Source organism: Ursus maritimus, unplaced genomic scaffold (genome assembly GCF_017311325.1).
Source record: "Ursus maritimus isolate PB19 unplaced genomic scaffold, ASM1731132v1 scaffold_2, whole genome shotgun sequence".
Classification (NCBI taxonomy): Eukaryota; Metazoa; Chordata; class Mammalia; order Carnivora; family Ursidae; genus Ursus; species Ursus maritimus.
The window spans coordinates 85,814,792-85,832,670 of record NW_024424452.1 but is presented as its reverse complement, the minus strand read 5'-3'; the positions used below and the strand labels follow the sequence as shown (position 1 = coordinate 85,832,670).

The following is a 17,879-nucleotide window of genomic DNA, read 5'->3' as shown; positions in this document are numbered from 1 at the left end:
TCCAGAAGACAAGTGAAGAAGGAGTTCTGGGGGGACATGACGAGCCATGTCTAACACTGCTCATACATCAAGTGAGAGGAGCCTGGGAAGAGACTACTGCTTTTGCAACACGGTGGTCTTTGGTCTCCTTGACAAGTGCAGTTTTGGTGGATAGAGGTCTGGGTCAAGAGAAGACAGAAGTTTGGAGGAGCTTTGCTGTAAGAGAAGAGAAATGGGCTGGAGGATGATCTGGGGCAAAGGAGGGTTTTTTCATTGTGTATGTGTTTGTTAAAACTGAGTGGTGGTTTAATCTGATGAGAATAATCTAGGTGACACTGAAGAAAAATCAATGATGTAGGAGTGCAGGCCGCTCTAGGAGTGATGTTCTTGAGTCAATGCTAGGGTGCTTGAAAGTACTCTTACTAAATATTCATCCTGGGGCCAAAAGTCCAGGTGGTTAATCCTGTGGAATATTTTAACTCCTCAGAGGATTGACTGATGGAACCCTTTCTTCAGAAGCCAGGAATGTGAAGGTTAGAAAATTGAGTATCTTTTTAAGTCCTGAGTGAGGCAGTTTTATTATTTTATTGGGTGGACCACAACCTTCCAGAAAACCAGACACACCATGTAGATATTTGAATGTCAAATGCAAGATGTGTGGTGAGTGGAACAAATGCTTTTATCCTTAGAGGGCTTGAGGAGGCTTCTTGGAGGAGTTGACATCTCAGATAGATCCTGAAGGAGGGTGAAGATTTTGGTGGTAGAGCCATTCAAGCAGAGGGAACGGTGGGACCAAATCATAGAAGTGAATTTTGGGAACAACACAGAACTGGTATGGCCACTTCATGATGGCGTATGTACCAGGTTGAGGGGAGTTGCAGAGCCGAAGCTGTCATGAAGGGCATTCATTCTCCGAAGAGAATAAGGACCTTCCCTCGGAAGCAGTAGACAGTCAGCCCTGAATAGTTTTTGCAGGAGGGAAACAGTATCATCAAATAGGTAATGTGGGGAGGATGGATCAGACTCACAGACTTCTTACTCGGAGTGGGAGCGTGTTAGACGTGCGCAATCTCACGCCTCACCACAGACCTAGATTAGAATCTGCATTTCAGTAAGATCCTCGAGTGATTCCTATGCTCTTAAAGGGTTTTGAGAATCATAGGATTAGAGAGGTTTTGTTGTTAACTTACTGAAATAATAATTTTTTGAAAAGAACCTTTTTATAATGAGTCTTTTAAAGCATATACAAAAGGAGACTTGAGTGGCCAGCCTGTCACATGTAACCTCCTCCTGTGACCAGATTCAGAAATAAGTGTGTTGTTCTCCATAAATTTTGGAATTGAGTCAAATCTGGAGCTACTATTCAATGAGCCACCTGAACACTCCGAGGACTGTAACAGTCTGAAAAATATCCAGAGCTTTTCTGTTTCCCAAGGGGTGTTTTGAGATTAAGTAGGTTTCTGGGAAGTCGCACGTGAAAGAAAATTCGTTTGTACCATGAATGTGAAGAATCATGCTCATTATTTTAAAGTCCTATTATAAAACTTTATTCAACTTCATTGTACACCAGGATCAGTGTGATGTGGGTGAACCTCCAGGATAAGCTGTTTTAAAGGGCTTTCCAGTTTGAAGCATATGAGTCCTTAACAAAGAGCTTCACATAGAACTCCCCTGAGGGGTCCATCATCTGGGGACAATGGTCCTTTCCTAAAGCCTCACGATGAATTGGTAGAAAGTGCTTGACCCTTTTCCTCAGACTGACTTGCCTTTTAAAAAAATTATGCCTGATGAAAATACTCCACTTTATCTTATAATAGGCCACTCTGTCCTACAAATACCGGAATGCTAAAATCCCTTCTCTCAGCTGACCTCTTTCTTCCTTGTGTCTTCCTTCTTTTGTACTGCTTCCTCCCCACCCTCCCCCCATTTCTCCTTTTATTATTTATCATCTCATTTCACCATTATCTTTTTGCTCTCTCTCATTTGGAAGTTACCCTTCTCCTAACCATTTCTGTGGCTGCTTAGGGTCACTGCTCTTTCTGAGAGGAAATCAGGGTAGCACCTTCTTCATTCCATATGTAACATATGGAAGGTTCCTCCACCATCGCAGGGCTTTGGCGTCTGACGCGGAGCCACGACTGAAGGCTTCCTGATGGCTGATGCATGTTGTAGGAGGTCCGGCTCGATGGCCGTTCTCGATGGGCTGGTTTTGCCCCCAGAGGATACTTGGCAACATCTGGAGAAATTTCTGTTGTCTGAACTGGGTGGGGGGGATGCTTTCGGCACGTGGTAGGGAGAGGGCAGGATTGCTGCCAAGCAGTCTGCGGTGCACAGGCCGGCACCAGCCTCCAACAAGGAACGATCAGCCTCTAGACGTCAACAGTGCGCAGGTAAGAAGCTCTGCTCCGTGGTGAGGACCGCGGTCCTCAAGTGAAAGCTGTCTTTATTTATGAATAGCTAGATGTGTATAAAAATAGGACCATGCTTATTTGGGGATTTATTTATTTATTCGTGTCCCGTCTTAGAATGAGGTGAATCCAGTGTGGAGGCGGCCCAGGAGCCAGCCTCAGAGAAGGCGAAGGGCCCTGGGGAAGGAGTCTGGAGAACTCAGATTCGAGTCCCCCATCAGTCACTGTCACCTGCCAGCCATAGGACCTGGTCACTTTGCCTCTCTCTCACTTTCAGTTTCTTGACCTGAAAAGTGAGTGCTTGGAATGTGGGATCTCTGGCATCCTAAGTTTAATGACCTCTGGGATGAAAATGAAGATCAGAAACAGAGATATTGGGGCACCTGGGTGGCTCAGTCGGTTACGTGTCTGCCTTCAGCTCAGGTCATGATCACAGGGTCCTGGGATCGAGCCCCACGTTGGGCTCCCTGCTCAGAGGGGAGTCTGCTTCTTCCTCTGCCCCTCCCCCCACTCATGCTCTCTTGTTTTCGCTCTCTCTCTCTGAAATAAATAAATCAAATCTTAAAAAAAAAAAAAAAGAAGAAATAGAGATAGGGCCCAGATATTATACTGAATTTTTGAGAGGTGTCCTTGACAGCTTTTTTCAGTTGGGGGGGAGCTGTGCCACCAGTTTTGATAAAATAGGAAAACAAAACAGACAGCTCCTTTGACTTGCTCGTCATTATCAGTCATGACGTCACAGCTGCTCACTGCGCTTCTCAGTATAAAGATGAGCTAAAGCTTGTATCGTGGGGTCAGGTGAGGGGGGCAGAATGCTCATTGTTTTCTTTTGCTGTGAATCTGTCTTCTTGTGATTTCAGGTAGGAAACAGATGGCAGGAATTCAGTAACTTTCTAAGAAGTAAACATCCTGTTTTAGGGCAGATCCTGCAGTTCTGCAGATGGGGTGCGGTGTGGGTGGGGGAATCACTGTGAGGCTTAACCCTGAACAGAAAAATCCTCGACTCTTGTTTGGTTTTTCAGTTTTTAATGTAAAGCATAGAGCAAGGCTTACATTTCATACAGGGTCCCAAATCCCAGGGTAACAGTCTTCCCTGTATTTCCAAATATGGATCTAATCAACCTTTCAGAGGATAAAAGAACTTAGAAGAAAGAAAACGGGGAAGTACAGATGGAACCGTTGAGATGAAAGATTGGCTTCTGGTGTCTTGGACCGCAACTGACTCGCGTTCTTTGTGAATTTCAAAAAGTGTCAGATTGTGCCGTGACTCCCGCTTGTAATTCCAGCCCCCGAGTGTGCCCAGTTCAGGCTTTGTGCAGTATCGGGGACCTTTAAAGTCATCTAGCCAAAACAAGAATTCCTTCAGTTGCGAGGAAGGCAAGTTCCAAGGCTTCTAGAAATCACACGGTGATTTCTGATGTTAGCACTGGACTGTTGTATATAATAAGGCATCCCATGTTTATTTCTATAATCCCTAAACTTGCCACCATTTGGAAATCAGGAAGCTCACTTCCTGTGACAGGAGAAAACATCTCTGCCCACATCCATTCTACCTGTGCCCTTTTCCTCCTTCCTGCTGACACTTTTACATGATCAAATGCTGTCTATTTAGAATAACAAAATCAGAACCAGATGGAAAAGGAAACTTTCCCTCATGGAGATTTATTACAATCATTGAATTCAGAAGTGAAGAGAATCTAAAGAAGGGATATTAACCATACAGAAACTTGACACCGGGAATCTTCATTCTCTGGAATGGATCTGAAATTAGAACATCTATCTATCTGTCTATCTATCTATCTATCTATCTATCTATCTATCTATCTTATATACTTTACTTAAAGAGGTTTAGAACTCTCAGGAAATGACACTTTTTTCTTTCCTTTAATGACTATTATGATAATGTCAAAATAGTTCTATTTCCTTTCCTCTTATTGACTCTCTTCACTTCCCTTCTGTAGTGCTGTGTTTTGTTTTCTCAAACTCTTTACCACCACATTGCTTTAAACTGTTGAAATCATTCTGCTTTCATCTCTGCACATTCAGACGATCTGAATGCCATTCTTGTAATCTTTTCCCAGAAGTTGTAAATAGTGACACCAGATTTTAGTCCGGTAAAGAATCATACAAATAGTAGTAATCCAAGACATTGGAACCACTTTAAAGAAAAGGGCGATGAGTTAAAGAAGCCTGGCTATGATTCTTTACTGCCCGAGAAACTTCACAGTGGAAACTACTAAAAAATCTTCGCAGAGAGTTTGCAATCAATATTCATTCCAGCAAACTCAAATACCCTAAGAAGGCAGTGGAAATTAATCTGGCTATTTTAACAAAAGTGGGGCAAAGAAAGGGGTAAAGAACAGAGCAAAAATAAGATTTAAAACTTGAAATTTAAAAGGATGAAAGGCTGTAAGGTGAAAGGAGTATTTCAAAAAAGTTAAAGTAGAATGGAAGAAGAAATGGAGAAATAATACACTACATGAAAGAGCCTGGTATTGTCTTTAAAACATCCACACTGGACAAAGAAAAGTAGAAGTTATCATTTTTAAAGTCATTGAAATCTTGAATCAAAATTGTGCATTCAAGAGAAGAGAGTAGGTTCCCAAGCAGAAATTACTTTTCTAAAAATTCAGGAGGAGTAAAACAACGTCGATGATCAGTGGTTCAGAAGGAAGAAAACTCAGTCACCTAAGAATCTCTTAGGGTTCTCGAAGTGTCAGAGAAAGGCAAACAGGCATCCCGACTGGACCCTGTCACTTGGTGGACCCTGCAGCCTGGCAGCTGATGACAGGGCTGATAGTGCCGTCACCACCCTGGTCAGCGCCCCCTGCTTCAGTATGTGGTGTGCCTACCTGCGTGAGGCCTTCTGCTAGGGGCCTTGTATCTTCCTTTGCCTTCACGGATTTGCTGTGAGGCGTTGTCCTCATTTTATCCGTGTGTAAATGGAAGCTGCAGGAAAGTTATATACTCTGACTAATGTCAAGCAGCTGGTTAAGCGAGCTGTAGTATTTGAACTTAGGTCCAAACCTGGGCGTCTCACCCTTCTGCTCTGGGGCCTGCCATTTCAGAAGAGCATCGGGATCTCAGGTGCCTTTCCAGCCCACATATGCCTAGATCGTGGTAATCTGGTAGTAGCCAGAAGTCCATGAAGAGCTAAGGCGTAGTATCACCATTGTGACAAGTGTTTTAGCTTGTTCGCATCCTGACATCTTCTGATTTGGGATTATTTACTTTACCCTGTGTTGTTTTGCCTGGCTTTATTACAGAAAGAACACCCTGAGCCAGGTCCGCGGACGGCTGTTAGAAATGGGGAAGCTAGGCTTGTTTCCTGGGGAAGGGGATGGGTTGCAGGATGAGAGGAAAGAAGGAAGATCAGATTGGTCAGGCCCATGGATCCGAGTGTCTGCTTCCTGTTCTTGGGGCCTTGTCACGTCTTTTCTTACCAACTTACCAACTGTCTACGTTCTCATGGTGAAAAATGGAGAAGGCCTCCGCAGTCTTTTCATTAGAGGCCCATTTATAACATAAGAACGCCCACCTCAGACTGTGAGGAATTGGAGAATACAGAGCTGCAGAGGTCCCTGAGAAAGAATTTGGGTGGGGGTTGCAGGGTCCCTTTCTAAGAGCGGTAGCTAGAATTCATTGACACTTAGTAGGAATAGTCCTTGTGTTAACTACTGTATATCCTTTTTTATTCCCATAATGACTCTATATATTCTTATTCCTCTCTTCCAGATGAGGGGTCTGAGACAGAGAGAAGCACATGTCCAAGGTCACACAGGGAATATGGGAAAGCTGGGATTTCAACCTTGCCCTCTACACTCTGTGGCCTCTGCTTCTTACCCTGTGATAAAAATGAGATGATTTCTCTTAAGAACTTAGGTCAGACTCTCCTGTTCATGCTTTTTTCTTAAAATTAAGATGTTTTTCTTTTCTTTTAAGATTTTATTGATTTGAAAGAGAGAGGGAGGGAGCACGAACAGGGGGAGGGGCAGAGTGAGAGAGTGAAGCAGGCTCCCCGCTAAGCTGGGAGCCTGATGCGGGACTTGATCCCAGGATCCTGAGATCGTGACCTGAGTGAAGTCAGACTCTTAACTGACTGAGCCGCCCAGGCGCCCCACTTAAGATGTTTTTCACAACAGTTTTAGGTTTATGTAAAAACTGAACAGATAGTACAGGAGAGTTCCCATATGCCCCCCCCCCCCAGATTCCCCTACTGTCCTTACATGACTATAGTACATTTGTTACAATTAACGAACCAGTATGACACATTATTAACTGAAGTCCAAAGTTTATTCACATTTCCCTACCGTTTACCTCATGTCCCTTTTCTGGTCCAGGATCCCATCCAGGACACCATATTACATTTAGTTGTCATATCAACCTACGCTCCTCTTGACTGTGACAGTTTCTCAAACTTGTCTGGATTTCAATGACCTTTACAGTTTTGAGGTCACGTATATTGTAGGATGCCCCTTTATTGGAATTTTTCTTATAACTAGACTATGTTTCTCATGATTAGACTGAACTTACGAGTTTTTGAGAGGACTGTTACAGAGATAAAATGCCATTCTCATCACATGATATCAAGGGTACACACTAGCAATACGATATACGACTGTTGTTGGCCTTGACCACCTGGCTGCAGTAGTAGTTTTCAGATTTCTCCATGGAAAACACCTTCCCATACTATATGGCTTGAAAGGAAGTCACAGTGCATAACCCCTAATTAAAGAGTGGGGATTATGCTCCCCCTCTGTGAGGCTAAGGTCTCTAATCAATGTATTTAGATAACTGCTGCATGGAAGATTTGTTTCCCCCATTTATTAATTTTTTAAAACATTTTATCTAAACATTTAGACTCGGTGGGTAGATTTATTTCCCCCATTTGTTAATTTTTTAAAACATTTTATCTAAACATTTTAGACTCATTGGTTAAATTTTTTTGGTGCTTTGGGTTATGATGCACCGCTAGTTTATTTGTTGCTGAGATTGGTCCAGTTTTGGCGGTTGGGAGCTCTTTTGACTGACTCTTATGTCACGCTGATAGGCATCTCTGTCATGGTGGGTGTGTTTGGTTGTTCGAGCCCTTCTTACTCCCTGGTACAACAAGGTGCTCTAGGCTCATCTTGTATGTTTCTTGCCCCAGCCCTAGAATCCGCCATTTCTTCAAGGAGACCTGGTTCTTTTCATTGCAGAAGGGTATCGGAAACCAGGATCTGGGTGCTAGGTGTACTCACTGCTGCTGGGATGTCATTTCTTTTTAGCCCTCTCAGCTGATAGGGCTGGGAGATTTGTGTTTACACTAGTTATGTAAATATACACATCTAGGAATATTTACATATAATCATCTGTATCCATATTACGTTAAGCACGAGTTCTTACTGATGTCTCCAACTCTAATCCATGACCACGTAGATGGTTCTAGCCTGCTCCCCTTGCTTGTTTGTAAGTACCCTCTGCAACAGCGAGAAAGCTGGCATCCACCATCTGCCATGCATTTGCTTAGTTGTTCATTTCCAGGATACTTGGATGGCAGTAGCAGAGCTGTTGACTCGTACCTTGTGGGAAACAACTTTATCAACTAGGGCATGTGTGCAGTTCCATTTGCCTCTAGTCCTTAGTCTAATAGACCGCCATTCTTCTGTTTTAAAATAATAAAAATAGCTAATATTTTTTGAGCACTCACTATGTCCTAGGAACTCTTCTAAATACTTTGCATGTATTAGCTCTTGGCCTCAAAATCCTATGAGGAGGCATCTATTCTTGTACCCATTTTACAGGTCAGGAGGCTGAGGCATACAGAGGCTAGCTTGCAGCTAGTGAGCCACAGAACCAGGGCGCCAGTTAGGCACTCCAGAGACTGTTCAGCCACATTGGCTGAGCTGCTCATGAAAAAGCAGACTTTTCAGAGCCCTCTTAGTTTTTTTTTCCTTTCCTTTCCTTTCCTTTCCTAATGGAGCACAGACACACTGAGTAATGTTTGGTGATACGGGGTTAGGTCTGTGCACAACAATTCTCTTCAGTTTCTGTAAATTTGCCTTCAGAGGCCAGGGCCTGCACATCTAGTTTGGGAATAAAGGACAGGTGTGTAAACACTCCTGACTTTGGATAATTGGTTTTGGGCTCATCTCCTCCTCCTCTGGGGCCTTCCCCACCCATATTTACTCGGTATTTCTGTGTGTCCTCCCTATCACAATCTTCCTCCTCCTCACCTTGGAGCTTTTTCTCTTTCATTGCCTCCTGGCCCCTCGCTGGCTCCCGTGCCCCGTACTTGCCTGCTGCCTGGCTCTGACTCTGGCCCTGTTTGCATTTATTCCTCTCACTTTCCCTCCCAGCCCTCTAATCCCTGCTCAGCCTCTGCAGCAAAAATGCTGCATACTGGAAAATGTACAAGAATTCATTGCAAGATGACCTTGACAAGTCCAGATAGTCACGTTTCCATCTTTTCCAGGCTTTTTCAGAGAAAAAAAAAAAGGGAAACAAATTCTCTGTACCTTCCTTTGTTCTTTCTCGTCAGGGGAACCATCTTGCCAGGGGTCTCCGAGGCAGCCTCTATCTGGCAGCCTTCTCTGAAAAGGAAAACCCCCTCTGTGACTAGGAGAACAAGGTGGAGAGGTGTAGCTCAGAATCAGTGTCAAGGTCACTTTGCTTCCTTTCCCCGAAGAGCAAGGTGCGTTGGCTCCCACCCCCAGGGTCACCTGCCACATTGATTCAAAGGCCCACCCTCCACATAGATTTTCTTATCTTTTATCTATAGCAGGAAAAGGTCCAGTTTTGGGAGAATATCCTAACCCAGAAAAAAACATTTTGCTGCTTTTGAAAAAATGGTTCCATGTCTTATTAAGTAACAATAAATTGTTATCTCAGATAGATTTCTGGGGAGAGAAAAGAGCTCTAAATGGACAGGGTTATTTTTTGTCATGATAATCCTATTTCTTGGCTCGGAGGTTACACGTCATGGGAGAGATGACTTCATATTTTGAAAATTTCTTATTAAGCCTTTTACAAATTGTAGAGTATTTTACTACCAATGGGATTTTAATATGATTTAGTACCTGTGCATTCAAATGTATTTAAAAATCTGTGGTTTGAGCATACTGGCAGCCGAGATGCTCACCTCAGGCAGCCCTGTTACTCTGCACCGCATGCCTGAAGGTCCCCACGGCAGCTCTCAGTTCTGTACTGTTTCCTTGTCCCTCTCAGAGAAGGCATCTGGCTAGTATTTTCCAACCAGGTATTATTAAGTGTGATTTCTGTTTGGCTAAGAAATCAAATGAGTATAACAAATCTCACTGGGCGGCGTTCCTCCCCCCTCTTCCTGTTCTTTAAAGAGGCCTTCTGTACATGCCTTGAAACTGTCTTGCCCTCTCTCACCTCAGGATCTTTGCTCATGCTGTTACCACAGACTCTTCACCCCAGTAACTCTTATACCTAAGATCTCAGCTGAACTTTGTTTCCTAAATCCTTCTGTGGGATCCCCGTTGTGACGTTCGTCACATATGTGGTTTTTGTGAATATGGAAAACAAAGGGCACTCAAATACTGTTAGTGTAATTAGTGAATTAATTCTCCCCACGGGTCTGTTTCCGTGGTAGTAAAAGCCTTAGACACTGTGTCCGTCAGTTCTACGCCTGGATGTCTGAGCACGTCTCCTGTCCCTTACAGACCATTGCGGTAGGTTGGAGAGGGTGGCCAGGAGTGCCTGAGGTAGAAAAAGCAGTCCTATCCTGGATGTCCCCTCGGCTATCAGTTTGGGCTTCTGCCCCCGACCACCCACCCAGCGTGCTTACTTGGGACCGAGGGGTGTTGTTCTGTAGCACATTACAGATGACTTCGGAAAAGGAGCTCATGTCTGCCTTTCCTCCTTACTGCGTTTAGATTATGTCACAGTTGCAATCTTTCTGCTCAGTCTCAGAGGTACTTCTTCAGTCTTCACAAGTCACTCAAGAAGCACGTCTTGCAGTTTGTATTAGAGTTTGAGGTCCCCCGAGGAGGATGCCTTCGGTGGGGTGTGTGTGTGCGTGTGTATGTGTGGGTGCGTGTGCGCGTGCTCGTGTGTGCAGGATCTGTTCCCAGTGACTGTCTTGCTGCAGCAGGCCTGGGGCCACGCGTGTTGTCCTACGGTTTGGATTCCATGTCAGCGTTTCTGTTACGGGTAGAGGATCCTCTGAGTGACGTCCATGATGCTGACTGATTCTCACTGAGCCCTTCTACCTTTTTCAGTCCCTTCCTTTTGTGATTTATGGCAAGTAGTTCTAAGACTGCCAACAGTTAGGTTTCTCTTTAGGTACCTTGAAATGTCCGTATTGCCGTGCTGTCGGGGGAAGGCACTGACGGGGTCAGGGAGCCGCAGGCAGGTATTACCACGTCTGTCCTCCAGGTAGGGGTCAGTGAAGTGGGCCAACTCGCTTTGTTCCCAGGTGGCACAGCTGGGACCCAGCCCAGCTGGTTTTCCTCCTCCAGCCTCCTTCTTGTTCTGGTGCAGAGCCAAGTAGCTTCTCCAGCTTAACAGTCACACCTTTCCTGTAAGTTTGTGATTTTAAACCAGATTTCCCTTCAGTATGGAGGTTCTTTACATTCTCCCAAACAACCAGTTATGGTTGGGACGTGAGTTCGATCTTCGGAGTGGAGCCACGAAGGGTGAGATGGAAAGGCGTTGGCTAGCAATCCCGTTGGGTGCCATGATGTTGCTTTCCTTTTCGAAATCTTAAATGTTTCACATGTTATCTGCTTTATAGTCTATCAAGAACGGGAAGTTTCTTCCCAGGACTGGTGAACATAAAGCTACTGTGAGCTTTGGGCACGTGTCCAGGCCATTCCAGAAAACCTCCCTTCCTGGCATGCTGATAACCACCCTGCTGATAGGAGGGCAGGGGTCTGCCTCGTGCTGTATTGTGCTGTTTGTGTGTTTCTTTCCCTTCTTCTCTTCCTTCGTCCTCCCCTCCTTCATTCCTCTTTTCTGTGAAGATGCTTTCTCTAGCCAAGTCAGTTTCTGGGTCTGTAGTGAGCTTTCAAAGTCCTCTTAGGCCAAGCTGTGGGGGGGGGCACGGTCACAAAGGGTAGAATGAATAGATTACCAGAGCTAGTTAAAAACATCAGACTGAGGAGGACAAAATGTGCATCTAAACGCAGGTCCAATCTGGACTCATGACCCTCTTCAGAACTCCCCCAGACCTTCCAGAGGCTGCAACTTTCCATGAGACTAAGCTCCAGATAATGTGTCCTATAGAAATGTGTGAGTATTCAGAGATGTAAACAAGGGTACACATTTTGTAATTGTTTGTGATTGTGAGAATATGAAAATAACTCGAATATTTGCACACTAGTAGAAGAATGCTTGCATTAATGATGGTTTGTCCACGCAGTGGGATAGTGTATGTAACTCTGGGGAACAGTAAGGTGGATCTCGAGGTAGTCAATGGAGAGGTGTCTGTTTCATACTATTCAGTGGGGAAAAAATCCATGTTGGCTTATAGATACCTAGTATATCTACTTAAGTATATATACATATCTGTTGAAAAGCCTACAAGGACATACTCCAAGCTGTTGATAGGTAGTCATGGAAATGGGATTAGAATGAAGAGGACATAGGTATTTTGCTCTTTTGGTTTATATACATTTGTAATATTTACTTTTTTGCAATAAAGAATCAGCTTTGTAATTTTAAAACTAACAAATATGGGAGGCCAAGAAGGCAATGATATATTAATATCTTTTCCTATCTGTCTTTTAGCTGTGATTCTGGATTTCTGCCTGGGTTATGTTTTAAGCTATGAGACCGAGGAGTCACTAGGGTCATTGAATTGCTGGTCTTGTTAGGTGGGGGCTCTTTTTCACTCTTATTGATTGAAGTGAATTATCATCGCTCCATGACTGTTTTTCCATCAGTATCATTGGAAGAGTATCCTCTCACTGAGGTATTAAATATTAAATGAGTAGCTCTACTCTTGAAATCAATTCACCCTTCTTTTGAGAAGGACAAAAGTGTATGTAAGAATCAATATGATGGAGGCAGATATCACGTTTTCCTGCCTTCCAGGCTATGAACCCTCCTGTGTGCCTGCCCCTGTTCTGGGCTCAGTGCTTGTCAGTGAAGAAGGGAAAGTATTCATAGAAAAAAGTCCTATTCCTTAAAAAATGACTTACTAGAATGCCACTCCATTTTCTTCTTTTAATTCATGTTATATTTATTTTTTGTGAAGAAAGGACAAATAATGAATGCTTTGTGTGGGCTCTCAGAAAGTAGAAGTCCGGCAATTTTGCGGGGGCGGGGGTGTGTGTGTGAGGGTTTCACCACATGAATGGTGGGGGGACCCAAGCATTGATACGTAACAGATGATTCAACAGGCTAACCAAGGATCGAAGGTCCACCGACTAGAAGCCCAGTCATTTCATTTTACTTAGGTTTTCATTTAATCCCAGAGCCCATATTAATTTCTTCAAACTTTTTGAAAGGGAGGGAAACTTTTGTTTGGCTTTTTATTTAATCTGGACTAAAGATTTAGAGCATATTTTAATCATTTCTGTGGCTTTAAATTCCAGCATTTATTTGATGGCTTCATGTCACCTACTTCAACGTACACATGTGACCATTACAGTTCCAGACACCTTCATGTCCTCATTAGTAAAGCCATGATATCCATAGCATTGAAAACAGCTGGTAAATTTGCTTTTCTTCTGTTCGCACTCTACTTCCAGAAGTTAAGTGTTGTACGTATGCCCCGATCGTAGTCCAGCTCCATGGTAGGAAATTGGGAAGCGTGGAAGTTAGACACGCCTGCAAAGCCCGGCCTGCAGGTCCACATAGGTGGATAATATTACCCTGTGGTCCCTCTATAGTTTGTTAACTAAGTAAACAATTTGTTTGAAGTATACTTAAATGATCATTTTAAAAAGTGCTAAAATGTTTTATCAGCTGAACAATTTCGGTCAGTGGGGTCTTCAGCTAAAACGAGGTGTCCCATCACTGTCAATAACACATGAATTAATTTCTAGCCCCTGCCACCTGCAGCCGTCGTCAGTGCATTTGCCTTAGCTGTGGAGGCGGCTGGTCAGTAAAGAGGCAAAGCACCGTCTTTCCTGGAAAACACAGCCCGGCACGTCCTCTTTGAAGATGAAGCATAGAATCACAGCACTCAAGACTTTTTATCGTTTTTGCCAGTCAGCTGTTTGTCTGTTCCCCTGGATGAGGGGCTGCCCCTCACCTAGAGACAGCACACCCGTGTTATTAGTAGCGTTGGGGAGGGGGGGGTGGCCCTGGCTCCTCGTGCCCCGGCCCTTGTCTCATCCAACACAGACACTGATGAGCCATCAGAGCAAATCACCTTCCCAGGGGCTTTGCATCTCAGCGTTTTCTCCCTTACCTTTCAAAGACCTTCCTCTCTAACAGGTACTGTTTCTCCTACAGATTGTCCTCTTGTAATTTGAGAAGCAAAAGGATAATTGGGGGAGCTTGTTTTTTTGGCACTTAGGCTGAAACCCTGGGAATCTTTGTAAAATTAAATCAGTGCTTTTATCTTTTTCCAACGTAGGCATTTCCTGTCAGTAGACAGATTTCAGGCCCACTGTCAGTCAGTGATTTCCTAAACTGTTAGTCCGGTTGATTTTGTGGTCTCTGAGTTGAGTGAAGCCAGAATTGGAAACACGTAATCTCACTGTCACAGATTGCTTTGAAGTCCCTTCAGGACTCACTAAATCTTCTTCCACGTGTCTTTTTACCCCCCCCCACCCCCGCCAGCCCGCGCGGGTTTTTCCAAAGTTGATGGTCCTTTGTCATTTTAGAACTTACAGTCTCTCCCCTGCTCTACAACCACCACTTGAAACAATAAAATGTAACCAGCTTGTTTTCCAGAGCTTCAACTTCATTGACATTGCCAGGAACTTTGGGGTAAATTCTCTGTTGACCCCAAGTCCCCTGGGGTGTTCCTGGGTGAGGCCATGGTGTCCAGGCCCTTTTTTGAGTCCCCACAGCCAGCTGGGTGCAGTGACTCTCCCTTTCTCTTTCTCAGTGCCATCGCCTCCATCCTGAGGGCCTGGCTTGACCAGTGCGCAGAGGACTTCCGGGAGCCCCCTCACTTCCCTTGCTTACAGAAACTGCTGGATTATCTCAAACGGATGATGCCAGGCTCTGATCCAGAGAGAAGAGCACAAAATCTTCTTGAGCAGTTTCACAAGCAAGAAGTGGAAACTGACAGTGAGTACTTGCTTGCAGAGAACAAGCTGGATTCTGATTCTCCAGCCTCTGTGTGGAAGATAGGTTCTCCCTGTACTTTTTTATTATTATTTTTTTTAAGATTTCTTTAGTTGTTTGACAGAGGGAGAGGGAGAGAGAGAGTGTGTGGGGGGCGGGAGGGAAGCGGAGAGGGAGAGAGACTTTCAGGCAGACTCCTCGCTGAGCGCACAGCCCGACATGGCGCTCGGTTTCACCACCCCGAGATCACGACCTGAGCCAAACAACTGAGCCACCCAGGCGCCCCAAACTGTTCTCCCTATACTTGATAAATGACCTCGGTTTGTCTCAGCGAGGCAAGCTGCTGGGGGATTGGTGGTGGGTAAAAATTCTGAAGTTTATCAAAGTGCTGATTACAGTACCTCAGCCTTCTAGAGCCAAGAAGGAGATTTTCAAGACCACCTAGTCTGGTGCTCTCATTTTATAGAAGAGGAAACTGGCTCCGAGAAGCAGAGTGATTTCCTTGGGTTTCTTCTAATACCAGAAAGAGGATCTTTTACCTTCTCGGGTCAACATGTCCCACACTGAACCTGATTGTGCTTTTTATTATCTGCCTCCTGGCTCCTCTCCCTAATTAATGGAAACCCCTCGCAACCACCCCCATTCGGCAGGCAAAGAATTAAATCCAGTTGTGCTCCTGCCCTCAGAAAAGCTCAGAAAGCCCTGAAAAGGTGTTTCTCTGTCAAGCTGAAAGACATCACTGTCCTTGAGCATCGCCGACGGCCTCATCAAAGGAAGTTTCTGTGGCTGTTTTTTCCTATTGGAGGAACTGCCTGCCTGTTTTCAAGGACAAAGGAAGGGCCACCACTGCAGGTCGTGGGCCGCTTGGAATTATCTTTGAAGAAAGTCAGAGCCAGTTTCGGACAGGCTTTCAGCCTGACGATTTAGCCCCTCGCTGGCCTGCTGGGTGATGGTTGCCATGGCGGCTGACCCACTTGGAGCTTTTGACAGGCATTTCCCTGAAGTGACGCCCGCTTTCCTCAGTGAGGGAAAGGAAGCGGTTCCTCACGACCGATAAGGGAAGCTGCTTCAGTGCCAAAGAAAATAACCTCACGTTCCAAACAGTACCTGTTTTACGTTTGGGGGAGCAGAGCCGGGGACAACGCAGTCGCATCATGAGAAGCTGCCTGCCAAGTACTCGGATTCTCGGATGACTTCATCTGCCGGGAACGCTGGAACACCAGGGGCGCTCCCCCAGCTGCCGGACCTCCACTCCCATCGGGGCCTCCCCGCCGGTCTTTGAGCCGCGGTGGAAAATGCTGTGTGAGAGCCCAGCTCTCCCCACCGGGGCTGCCCCTGGCTCCGGGCCTAATTGGGGAACCGGTGGGACCAGTCGTTCATTGTTTCCGACCCAGCGACGGAAGGCAGAGCTCATTTGGCATCTGAGACGGGGGAGAGGGAGATCGCCTGACTTTGGAAAGGCTTTTACGCAATGCTCGAAAATGAATTTTTCCTGAGTTTGGAAAATTTTAATCGAGAAAGCTCTAAACTCTCTGTTTATTAAAGTTCAGTGGTCGTTATTGAAAAGGAGTTTTAGGAGCTTGGGTCTCCTGGGCTTATTTTGCCCATGTTCACACTGGCAAAAGCAAAAGTTCGCCTACATTGTTTTCCAATAGTAAAATTTTGCTTCAAGTTTCTACTTCCTTCGCTCTGGAAGAAAGCCCAAAGCAGAAACGGTGAAGGCATGGCCTAGGCCCCAGAGAGAAAGGACCACGTAATCTTCGCCTGCAGCAACATCCCAGGCACATATGGGTCACTGTGAGTGTTTGCTGCGTGAATGAGAGGATCTGACCTTACCACACATCCTCTTTGGCTGGAGTGGGTCAGCCTCTGCATTCCAGAGCCACTGGGATAGATTGACAGAGTAGCTAGCAAGAGGGATGGGAGGCGCATTCTGAACCTTTGTTTGAGATTTCAAATTTCTTTTTCCTCCACTGAATTGAGGAGCACCCCCAGAGCTGTGTGGAGGCAGAATGGTGAAGGCCTAGGGCTTAGCTCTAATCTTTAGCTCGTGCCTGTTTGTGTTTCAGACTCTGGGGTCAGGCAGTGATTCCCTCGCCTACCTTCTCCAGTTATAACCCAAGCCCATTGGGTTGGGAGGGGATTGTGGGAGGGGGCATTCTTTTTTTTTTTTTTTTTTAAGATTTTATTTATTTATTTAACAGAGATAGAGACAGCCAGTGAGAGAGGGAACACAAGCAGGGGGAGTGGGAGAGGAAGAAGCAGGCTCCTAGCGGAGGAGCCTACGTGGGGCTTGAACCCAGAACGCCGGGATCACGCCCTGAGCCGAAGGCAGACGCTTAACCGCTGTGCCACCCAGGTGCCCCGGGAGGGGGCATTCTTAAATCCCATGCCTGACACCAGAGTTGGCCAGTCCCCACGTGGTGCTCTGATAGGGGAAGTGATGCACGATCCACTCTCAGTACCCCTTTCCCCTGGAAAACCAAGAAAAAGAAAAGGCCACCCCAACTTGACCCAAGATGTGTAAAAGTCTCATTCTACAAAGAAAAAGAGGAAAAGCTTAAAATGGAACCATCCTGGGGGAGTAGTAACACACTGATTTATGTTCTGCCAAGATATAGCTGAATGCAGCTAAGTTTTTTGTTTTTGTTTTTGTTTTTTTGAGAACAGATCTGACAGGAGAGCAAGGAATGTGAAGGGGATGAGGTGCGGGATGAGGTTGGAAAACAACCCAGGAATCGGCAAAGGTTCCAGGGAAGGGAGGCTGTGGTTCAAGTTCAACTTCATCCAGTTCCACAGTCTTTCAGGATGGAGTCTGCAATTCCTGTTCTATGGGCCGAGTCCTTCAGCTTTTGATTTGGAATCCAAGTAGTTGTTATAGTAATTTTTTTTTTCTCACTTCTTCAGTCTGTGTCCTGTGTAATTGGCTAACTGAGGATCTTATCTGTAATAAGGCTCAGGTGAATTTAGTTTCAGGCTATTCTTTTCACACATACTTGACTTTAGGTGGGAAACTGAAAGCTACTCCAAACATCTTGAGAATTCTAAGGACTTTTTTAGAATTATGAGGACTTCAGCAGCATTTCTCACACCAACATGGCCCATTCTCCTCCCCAGAACGTGGCCTGCTTTCATGCGCAGTCCTTCTAGGCTTCTGGTTATCAATGGCGATAATTACAAATTACGTAGTTGGGGCTTAGGAAGTGGCTTGATGAGTCCTTAACCTGAGTGTAGGGTATGTGGGAGCCCAAGATGAGGGAAACCCCCAGAATGTAGCCCAACTCTGCTTCTCTAGACTTT

General features: G+C 45.2%; 1 protein-coding gene across 3 annotated transcripts in view; it reads left to right on the top strand.

Annotated features, from left to right (window-relative positions):
• RGL1 (ral guanine nucleotide dissociation stimulator like 1) overlaps window positions 1-17,879 on the top strand; it is a 158,840-nt gene that overhangs the window by 99,696 nt on the left and 41,265 nt on the right. For all 3 annotated transcript variants that reach the window (XM_040636294.1, XM_040636292.1, XM_040636291.1), the window contains one exon: window positions 14,398-14,582. In XM_040636294.1, the coding sequence (XP_040492228.1) occupies window positions 14,398-14,582 (185 nt within the window). The remainder of the gene's footprint in view (window positions 1-14,397; window positions 14,583-17,879) is intronic.